At 42.5% G+C, this 11,172-nt stretch overlaps 1 protein-coding gene across 2 annotated transcripts; it reads left to right on the forward strand.

Annotated features, from left to right (window-relative positions):
• The first annotated feature begins 248 nt into the window (after positions 1-248).
• Positions 249-7,402, forward strand: APOH (apolipoprotein H). 2 transcript variants are annotated; one of them, XM_039716452.1, is made up of 8 exons: positions 249-376; positions 1,680-1,856; positions 2,499-2,595; positions 3,898-3,974; positions 4,507-4,695; positions 5,310-5,489; positions 5,963-6,160; positions 6,975-7,402. In XM_039716452.1, exons 1-8 carry the CDS (start codon positions 313-315, stop codon positions 7,043-7,045), a joined length of 1,053 nt encoding a protein of 350 aa, XP_039572386.1. In that variant the 5' UTR covers positions 249-312; the 3' UTR covers positions 7,046-7,402. The 2 variants fall into 2 exon arrangements, with proteins under 2 accessions (XP_039572386.1, XP_039572387.1); XM_039716453.1 differs by lacking the exon at positions 1,680-1,856 and having other exon boundaries at positions 288-376.
• The last annotated feature ends 3,770 nt before the right edge of the window (positions 7,403-11,172 follow it).

The following is an 11,172-nucleotide window of genomic DNA, read 5'->3' on the forward strand; positions in this document are numbered from 1 at the left end:
CCTCATCCTCTACAGATGCTGAGAATACTGTTTTCCCCATCACCATGGGTCCCAGCAGGAGATGCTCTGCAGAAACAGCCAGAGAGGAGCCTGTGTGGAGCAGAAATTGCCATCTGAATCCCTGCATTATGCCCCCAGCGCAACATGTGATGCTTGTTTCAGCCTTTATTAGCAGCCACACAAGGAAGCTTTTATCTTCTGTTTACTGGGATGGGAATAAACACAAAGAGTTAATATGTAACCATCCTTTTGTGGGTTTTTAAGGGCAGAGCCCTGGCCCGGGGGGCACTCGGGACGGCGGGGACTGGCAGGATGCATCCCCTGGCACTGCTCGGGTGCCTCGTGGCTCTGAGCCACTGCGCCCTCGCGTCCAAAGGTGAGTGCCTTCCACCTGCTAGGGACAGCCCCATCCTCAGCTGGGACTGGGGGAAACTGGAGAAAACAACGGGATTTTAAAGCCTCTAGATAATCCTGGTCAAGTGTTTTGAACAGGGCTTTTCTCTGAGAGCTTTTCTTCTCTTTTCGCTTTCCATTCTTCCCCTGTCTCTTCCTGTGGTGAGGTGAGTGGCTGTGTACAAAAGCATAAAACGAAGGAAAGCAGAAGAAATGCTGACAGATGTTGTGGGATGCAGCTGCCTGGGTGCCAGGGGGGAACTGTGTGTGCCAGGAATTAACCTGCTCCATCCCTGCTCACCCCTCCATGCCTGCACTGCTCCTGCCTCGCTTTTCTCCTCCTTTCCCCCACGCCAAGAGCTCAGGGCACTATCTCATGTCTCCTCTCCCTGTGTTTGCCATTTATTTCTCCATCCTGAGCTCCCTGTCCCCCTGTGCTCTCCCTCGATGGCAGCAGGAGCCTCTCTCCATGTCCTCAGCAGGAGCTCAGGCTGCACCCTCCATTCCTCCCTCGCTGTTCCCTCCTGTTCTCACCCTCTGGCTGATGAGCTGCTCCTGCTGTCACCGTGTTAAAGCTGTTTGGGAAGCAGAGCTGCCTCATGAAACACAGGGTCTACCCCAGTGAACAGAAAAGCTGGGGGAAAAAAGGAGTTTAATTACAAGAAAAATACCTGATTTCAGGCTGACCCCCACCAAACAGATTTGGATTAAAAATGAAAGACATTTGTTTGCTTCTAAGTCCTTCTCACCTTGTCTCATCCAAGGCAATTTATTGTAATTGAATTCACAGAATTCACAGAATCCCCAGGCTGGAAGAGTCCTTCAAGACCATCGAGTCCAACCCAGCCCCAACCCCTCACCCAAACCCTGGCCCCCAGTGCCACATCCAGGCTTTGTTAAACACACCCAGGGATGGTGACTGCACCACCTCCCCGGGCAGCCATTCCAGAACTTTATCACTCTTTCCATGAAAAACATTTTTTCTAATATCCAACCTATATTCCCTTGGTGTAGCTTGACTCAATTTGTGCACCACTTTCATAAATCTATTCTGGAGAAAAAGTAAATTTTATTTTAAACAGTGACACCAAATCTAACTGGGACGATTGGTAGAGCTGCTGAGGAGAAGAACACCACATTTTTTTCTGGCTAATACTTATGGTGGCCATCAGCTGCCTCAGGAAGACAAAAGCTCAGGGCAGGGAGATACTAAAACTCATACCCACAGAGAATCCTCTGCCTCAGGCTGAGAAATCAAACAGCTCTTGTAAATTCCTTTCCTCCAGTCTGTCCCAGGCCACCAGAAGTGTTGTTTGCCACAATCAATGTAGACAAAAAGGTGTATGAAGTGGGTGAGGAAGTGGAGTACACCTGCCGGCCCGGGTTCATGCCCAACAGTGGGCAGAGGAAGTACACCTGCCTCCCGACGGGCAAGTGGGCCTTCAACACCCTGCTCTGCCTCCGTGAGTACCCCTCCACCCTGCTCTGCCCCCTGAGTACCCCAGCTCTGCCCCCCGAGTACCCCAGCTCTGCCTCCATGGGTACCCCTGCAGCCCTGCTCCTGTGCCCGTGGATCTGAACAGGCAGTTCACAATCCAGGCAGGAACCGGATGGATTTCAGCAGGTCTCTCTCCAGGGGCTCTTCCCTCCCTTGATGGAGGATAGCAGTGTGTGGAAGAGGGGTGGTGATGGAAAGGATCTTCCCATCCGTGCCCCAGAGCTGCCCTTCAGCCCCTGCTCCTGGATGGGGATGGAGACGGGAGCAGGACGGGGGAACCTCCATCCCCCCCAGCCCAGCAGTGCCATTCTCTAACGTGTGCTGCTTCACAGCCCCTGCATTTACTGCATCCCTCAGAGCCTTTCCATCATTTCATTGCAGACAACTTACATTCTCAGGCAATCGAGCGTTAAAAACATTGAATCCCAAAAACTTGTATTTAATGGAAATGTAGAACAGCCAGATTTGTGGAATGTAGTACATGGGAGTGGAGAAATGTGAAAGACACCAGGGTGAACCTTTATGATCGACTTGTTCCCACTATAATGAAATTATTATGTCATTCCTCATGAAATAATATCATCCTTTTTTAATATTTAATAAACAGCAAAGAGATGTCCTCCTCCTCCACCCCTGCAGAATGGGAAAATGGATTTTGAAGAGTTTCAGTACCAGAGTACTGTAACTTTTTCATGTGATCCAGGGTAAGTGTTTCCTTCCTCAAGTTGCTGCTAAGTAAACAACCTAAATCACATTGTAGTATCACCCACTGTCATACTGCAAGACAGAGAACATTGAAAACTGCACATAAAAACTCATCTATATTTCAGAATCATTAAAAAAAGCCTTTCTGGTGATCCGCCTCTGTTCAGTCTTGGCTATAAAATTATGGGGCTTTGCTACTCCAAAGAAAAGTCTTACAAATACAGAAACCACCAAAATAGCAGAGATTTTATGCAAAAAATTTATTTTGAACTGCTTTCCCCTGCTTTTCAAATCCTCTTATTACATCATGAGATGAAATCCTACAGCAGAGAGTAGATAATCTCCATCAAAGTTATGCTGTTGGGCTCTGAGGACTGGAAATTGTGTTTCTATGCCTTTCCAAGCTCAGTAAAACATGAGGTTAATCCTAACTTACCTGCAGTAAATGCACTTTTTCTCAGGGCTACTCATTAGCTTTAGGAAAAAGGAGGCATTTAAAAAAATAGTTATGGTAAATGTAGGAAAGCATTTGATAGTAGCATGTATTTAATTGTACTTGGGTAATTACTGACAAAACAGGGCTTACCTGGAAGGTCAGAGGTGAGACAGAGCCTAGAGCTCACTGAAAAGTGTCACCAGCCTCAACAACCTCCTTCTGTAAAAGAGGAGCAAGACAAGGAATAAATAAATTCAACTATGACACCAAGTGGCAATGGGACTTGATTTGATTTTGTTAATTCTAATTTACTGGTTTTCAGCTGTATGATATTGAAATGCCCGACACATGATGAATATTTATTTAAAACTCAGAGTAGATGTTAATAGTGTGAATACAGAGGATAGGAGAGAAGTGTGTAATGTGCATATGGAAATTGAAATGTCTGGGATTAAAACATAACAATGCACCTCGATGACTTTAGTTCTTAAGAGCACTGAGTTCTTTTCAATATTTGGTCCTAATTGCCATAATTAACTGGGAATTCCTCCCAAGAAACCATAACATTTGCATTAGCAATCACAGATCAATATTTGCCATTTACATATATCCATAGTATTAATTAGTTGTAGCAATTAACATGTAGAGCAGAATATAAAGTTGAAACAACAAAACATCTTGTTCTATCAAGCTTTCTGCCTGGGTCTTTGCAATATTTGGATATTAACAGTTTTTTCAGATCTGATCCTAAACTTCCTTTGAGGTCAGGACCTGTTAAACTAGAGAAGGATTTCAGAGCTGGATTCTTAATTCTGTTAATGAGAAATAGATCTTTGATTGATCTCCCTGCTCTGTTTGTTTCCAGCTACAACCTCGTTGGGTCAAGAACGAGCCAGTGCATGGCAGATGGAAAGTGGACTGGAACTTTTCCACAGTGTCAACGTATGTGTTTCAATAAATAAATATCCTTTCTCTTATTTCAGAAATATTCCTTTCCATTGCCCATAATTATACATACTCTTATCCAGAAGTCTCCTCTAGTGCAGTGCAAAAGCTGGTTAGGAAAAATCAAGCAGAATGCTGCATGTTTGGTTTTCTATATGTGGGTTTTAGAGAAATACAGTTGAAAGGTCTGAACAAAAGGTCGGGATCAGGGATGCTATTTACAGCTGGAGGTAAGATGCTTATCCACTCAAATTCCTCCTCCCTGAGTATAAAAAGAGGATATTGTAATGTCTTTGTACTTATGCAGGGTTTTGCTATAACCTATCTTGAAAAAACACTTGACTGAAAAGCAGTAATATTATCTGAAAAAGCCAGCAAAACTCATGAATTCCGTACTCTGAGGCCCGTCTGACACTTTTAATTTAAATTATGTTGTGCCAGAGATGATTCCACATGGGTTCATTTAGTCATAAATTCTACAATTATTTGATCTTTAAGATTTAATTTTCTCAATGCTGTGTTTTTGTAGCGGTGACTTGTGCCCCTCCCTCGCTCCCGGAATTTGGGGTCCTCTCTTTCCGTCGCCTAAATCCTGGAAATGTCTCTCATTTCCTGGACACAATCCAGTTTGAATGTGTCCCTCCTCTCGCCCTGATTGGGAATGAGACAGCCACCTGCACAGCCAATGGCACCTGGAGCAGCATTCCAGTGTGCAAGGGTGAGTAACTCACTTTTATCCACACCAAAAAATATTCCTGAGAATTGCATACACAAAACTAAATCAACAACAATATTTTGGTTTTTTTTTTTTTACAACTGTAATTGCAAACATACAGCACAACTCCTCTGCAGCTGAATTCTGCAATCATTCAGGCTCATGGATCAAGGAGATTGCTAACCCATGGCACATAATGGGATTGACAAAACATTGCTGCAGGTGTAAAGGTTATCTAAACAAACCCTGCTAAACATGGTGCACAGTGGGGAACCTGAGCCTGGCCTCCAGTGTGCAGCCAACATTTGATTCTAAGTGCTCAGATTCATCTAATAAACAGCCAACCGTACCCTCAGTCCTAAAAACTTCCCTGCTTTTAGTTAAATTACACCACATCGAAGTCATGTTATAACCACAGATTGCAATGGATGTGTACTTAAAACAAGTAATGTTTATTTATTTGTTGTGGTTTTTAAGCTGTCTTTCCCGTGGCTGTGTTTCCTGTGAAAGAGGCTGCAATGAACCCCCTGTGAAAGTTTTTGTACATTTTTCAGGTTTATAGTTGTCTTTTTGACCTGTGGCACTGCTAAAGCTTTGGGTTTGGTTTTGTCCCCCAGCTGTCACCTGCCCCACTCCAATAGGAATAGAGAACGGGTTCATAGAGTTTGCTGTGCGCAGAACCTACCACTACAACGAGAGCGTCAGCTTCGGCTGCCAGCCCGGCTTCGTCATGGAGGGATCCAAACATTCCCGCTGTGAGAGCACTGGAAACTGGTCCACAAAGCCAGCCTGCAGAGGTGAGCCCACCCCATGCCCAGACACCAGGGATCAAACTGAACCCTTCCACCTGACCACTGCTCTGACTGCTGAGCTGGCACTCCTTTGTGCAAGAGCTGTGCTCAAAAGGAAGCCACAAAAGGAATTGCAAGGCCCTGATAATCTAAGCCCACTCCCAACACTGAATGTTGTGTGACACTGATGTATCTGGATTGACTTCAGTCATCAGCCATGTAACTTTATTCTATTTCCTCTCCTCTTCCTATTTCATGTCATTAGAAATTACACTGAGGCTGGATTTTCACTGGAAACTTTTGACCCTGTGCTTCAGGGTCTGAATTTCTTCAGCATTTTAATACCAGCAGAAGTTCTGTCCATATGTAAGACACATTTTTCATTCCCAAATGTCACATACACAGAATTCTGCTGGGATCTGATTGAACCCCTTTTCAAACCCTCTCCTTATAACTGGTTTGTTTTGGTTTTTTTCCAGCACCATGTAAAATACCAGTTAAGAAAGCTGTAGTATTGTACAACGGTGAGAAGAAGAGAGTTCAGAACGACCTGAAGGATGGCATTCTGCACGGGGAAACTGTATCCTTCTTCTGCAAGAACAAGGAAAAATCCTGTGCCTACACTGTAGAAGCGGCATGTGTGGATGGCAACTTCACCCTCCCTGCCTGTTTTAAAGGTACGAGCCAGGCTGCTCACAACCCAGCTCCTGGGGGAATTACAACTGCCTGAGTGTGGGGGACAATGCCATAATCCATCTTCAAGCCCTAATTGAGTGGCTATTTGAATTACTGGATATTCGAGTTATTGGGTATTCTGGAAGAAAATGGCCGAGGAGAGAATGCCCAGCAAGAATTTTCCTTTGGTTGTGTCAGAGCCCTGCTTTAATTCCTGTCCTGTTCTTAAAGATGTTACTAGCCCAAAGAAAAGGCCATATGTAAAGTATTCTGGGATTTCCCAAATCCTTGGATCAGCACCTTCTTTAGTGACAAAACGCCTGAACACTGCTGCAGGTTTGAGAACCTGACATATCCCTCCCATTCTGGTGAATTATTCACACCTTTTGCTGATCAGGAAAACACTTTGGACCAAGAGTGTTGAAAAGCAGCTGAGAGCTGTGGGGAGGAATTGATGCTGGAGGAACAGCTTCACAGGCACTCAGGCTTTTAGAATAAATAAACAGACATTACCAACTTTGCTAGCAAGAGGAAATGTTTCACACTTGTTTTGTCAATATTCCTTGCATAGGATTTTCCTTGTAAGTTTTAGTTTCATTTCTAAGCTAAGGAAATACACAGCCTATCCACGATGAAAAGATCTCTCCTCACATTTGGCTTCTGATGCACGTAGCTCAGCTTTATTAAGATAGAAAATAAAAGTGCATTTCTTCCAACAGTTTCATTATGATGCAAAGACTGACTGCTCACCTCGCTGTTATTTTCAGCTGTCACATTTCAAGAATTTAACCCAAGTTCTTCACTTGTTTCCAACAGAACGTGGCTTCTTCTCAACTCTGGTGAAGAAAGACCCCTCAGAAATGAAAGCATGTGAAGACGAAGCCTGAAGCAGAGAAATAACACTGTACTAAATTTCTGCCTTCCTGAGACAGAACATTCCACATACAAGAGGAAAACTTAGGTCCTGTGGGTGTAACTTGGGTCTTGTAAATGTAACTCAGGTCCTGTAAGTGTAAATTTCCAGGTGAACTCTGGAATCTGTGAATGCTTTCTTCCCTCCCACCATCCCCCTTCTCTTCCACAAGCTACAACACATCATTTCAGCCATTAACTTCCATTCTCTTGTCTCTGCCTTCTTCCAAATCCCTGCACTAGTGCTTCTCTCTCCACATTTCCAACATTTATGCAACTGTAAATGACCTCCTCAATAGCAGTTGCTTTTACAATAAAGTGATTTTCAGCCACTAGTGTGTTCTTATTTAATATTACCTAATCATCAATCAGATCCTTTAGCTCTAGACTGATTTATAGCAAGAGGCCTTAATCATTAGTAATTACTGGGTTCTGATTCCATTATCACTCCCCTGTGACAGGGAGGGAACCTTTAATTATAGATAGGCAGAGGGTCATGAGCCTGGGATGTTCCAGAATTTACGTAAGTAGAGAGACTGAGATTTCCAAATGAGTTTAGAAGCCAAGAATCCAACCATGATTTAAACATCAGCAGCATCTGATAAAGGGATTTTTAAATATTTCTAAAAAAAAAAAAATTGCTTCAGTTAGTAAGACTACTTACGTTTTAGAGATTTTAACTTCACCTGAAATTGTTTTAAACCACTGTTAATTTTTACCTCTGTTTCAATATTACACAATATAATTGCTTCAGTTTTGATTTTTTTTTTTTTTTTTTAAGAGAACTGTACACCATTGAGCAACAGTTTTGATCTCTGATCATTAAGTAGCTCTGAAGTAAACTGCACTTTTAATTTGATTTATGATACAGGCAGCTTACTGGTATGATCCAGTCTGGCAAGTTTTGTGTTTATGTCTGTATTTTCATTCAGAAAAAGTAATTATAATTTCAACATACTAGAAAGTGATAGAGAAATATTTGTGGTACACTTACAATAAATTGTCATGAGTCATACAGGGTTCCCTCTGCAGTTTAAAAGCCTTTTCTTTGATAAAAAGCATGAGCTCCACAGTAAGTAATAATCCACTGCAGAACTTCTAAAAGGACTATTTAACATTAAGATCAAGCTACTTGTAACATGGTAGAGAGAGCTGCCATTAAAGAACTCTAAACATATTCTAATTATCTTTTTAATTTTTTTCTTTGTAAGACTGCATATGAATATTTTAATAGTATGACTGATATAATTCGTACTTATGCTTACTATTTTTAAGGAGAGATTGAGGAAGCTATTATTAAGTATTTAGTACTTTGTACTCAGCAACAATTTAATTTTCTATGCAGAGACAGACAAACTCACGCTGGCAACTGAAGTGGGTATTTTGTTGGTGCAGTGTGTGCCGTGTTTTGGTTGAACACATTTAGGTGGGATCCTCAAATGAAGTTTGCAGGCCAAGATACCCATAAGTCCTTCTAACACATGCATAGCTCAGCTGGCAGGAGCCAATTAATTTGGAAATCCACTCTAAATGTGGTGTGGATCCATCTCTGGGATCAGGATGTTCAGGACAGCTGCTGAGATACCAAACACTGTTTAATATTAACTCGTGTGTCACAGCAAAGCCTGTGAAGTTGGCATAAGCAAACTTAGCACTCACTGCCCCCCAAATGCAGCTTGCCCCTGAAATGATTTGTGTTTTGCACAAAAAACAGCTGCCCCGGGAAAACTGAGGTTTTTCTAAGGAAATTTTCCCGGTTCTACTTACCCATGCAGCAGAATAATGACTGAACAAATCAGTCCTGCTTCCTCACTGGATGTGAAGCACTGGAATACTTGAAAGGATCACCCTTAGGAGCCAATGTTCACATGCTGAATTTATTATCTACTCTCCTGAAGCAAGAAGAGGGAGAAAAAAAATCTGTGACCTGTTAACTCTTTGAAGTAGTGAGGTGTTTGTGAATCACAACTTTCCAGACATGAAAGATTTGCTCAGAAGGGCTGAAAAATAATGTCTTGCAACTCGAAGTGTTCCAGAAGCTGGTATGAAGCAGTGAGACCTGCCTTCTTTTTTTTTTCTGTACTTTTGAATGTTTGAAAAATGCCTTAAGCTGTGTTCATGTTACTTGTGGCAACCTGCCGAGACAGTTAAAGAGATAAGAGAACATGGTAAAATGTGGGGGGAAAAAAGTACTGAATATGTTTTGCTTAAATGACCGTATTTTTACAATTCAAATTGGGAATTTGTTCTGTATTCTGGTCGGGATATCTTTGTGTTCTGAATCAGTGTGTCTACAGTGAATTCCTCAGGAGGGTCAGGGCACGTCAGTGCTCCTCATGTCCAGGCTGCAGCTTTGGATGGAGACAAGACCTCAGTCACTTCCTCAATCTTTGTTTTTCTTACTGTTTTTTGAACAGAAGTTACGCAATTGTCAAATCACTTCAGGTAGGCTCCAACCTCTCTGGCCACCCTGCTCTGCCTTGGGAAGCAGGCCCAGAAACTGAACCTACTCCCTCAGGAAATTTCTCCTGGAGTAGTGGTTCCAGTCATAGATTTTGCTTGGCCTCATGTTCTGTTTGATCATGCTCCAGCAAATTCAGTTTTTCAAAGTACTTTGTGATGAGTCTGACAGAGATATACTCAAATCTGAAGGCAACATGCAGAAACACAGCAGCCTTACTCTGCTGCAAGAATCTACCATGGATTTAACACAGATGAAAAGTGTCCCATGTTCCAATATATATCAAATGACAACTATTTTAAGTTTGGAATTTCAAGATAATAAATCATCCTTGTAATGTACTCTTGAGATTCTACTGTGGTTGAAATACTCAATCACTGATTTTTGCACTGCTTCTGTGCAAATGTGGGTTTAAGGAACTCAGAGCAGGCCCCAGTGTAGCTGTCAGATCCATCACCCAATGAGCCCTAACAAGGAATCATTCCTGCTGAAGATTAGCTCAGAAATCAAAGAAAACAGCCAATTTCCTACTGTACGTGTAAGGGTTTCTTGTTTGATCTGTGTGCTGAAGAGTTTGTTTGTTGGAGATAAAAGCGCTTTAGATGCTACACACAGAGCAAAGCCCATGACAGATTTTGGGGAAAGAGAAATGTATGAATCAAAGAGGTCAGAGGGTTTATTTGGGATCGTACATACACACAGCCACTTCATTCACTCAGGAAGAGACTGAACAGCTGGAAGATTGCTCTAATTCTTTTGGATTAATTGATGGTTTTCTCAAAATGGCTACAAAACAACAAGTACAGCCCATAGGTTTCATGCAGTGTTTTGAATTATTCTATTCCACAACATCCCCTTATGCTCTCTGTCCTTGGGATAGGACAACCCAGAAACCATCAGCAGTATTGAGCATATTTAATGTTTTAAAGTGAGCTCAAAATCACTCTATTACCTACAGGAATATACCTGAACAGATTTTACTCAGAAACTGTGAATAAAATTGGCTCTGCAATTTTATTGAACCTTCTCCTGAAATTTCATTCTCATTTTATCCACTCATATTTCTGGCACCCACCCCCCACTGCTCAGGCTCAAAAGCTATTTCTGATTTATTGACCTTTAACTTCAGGGTGGCAAATATTTCTCACTAAGCTCTGAATAGAAACTTTTTTTCCCCCAAATGTTGATCATAATGAAGATACGAAAATAGATACAGCTCATATCCAGCTAGCAGGAATAAAATACCACATCACCAAGAACCTGGGCTTGTCCCCCACTGCTGCTGTACCCTCACTTTTCTAGACCCAGCTCTCCTGTACTCTTCAAGTCCATCCCCTGCATACTAAGGATCTAGACCAATCCCATGAAATTCATAGCACAGAACTGTAGAATTGAGTTTGAAGAGACCTTAAAGGCCATTCAGTGCCACCCTCCAGCCATGGGCAGGGACACATTTCCAACCTTGTGTGATTCTGTGATTCTGCGACCTCCCGTTTCTGCCCCTGTCCTGGTTTAGGGCAAATTTGGGAGAAAATCTCCAAAGGGGCTCCTCCAGAAAGCAAACCCACACGGCCCCTCCCTCCCACCGGTTCGGGAAGGATTCCTCAGAGAGAAGTGGAAAGAACCTGTTTATTTACCAGG

Source organism: Passer montanus, unplaced genomic scaffold, assembly GCF_014805655.1.
Source record: "Passer montanus isolate IOZ18808 unplaced genomic scaffold, ASM1480565v1 scaffold35, whole genome shotgun sequence".
Classification (NCBI taxonomy): domain Eukaryota; kingdom Metazoa; phylum Chordata; class Aves; order Passeriformes; family Passeridae; genus Passer; species Passer montanus.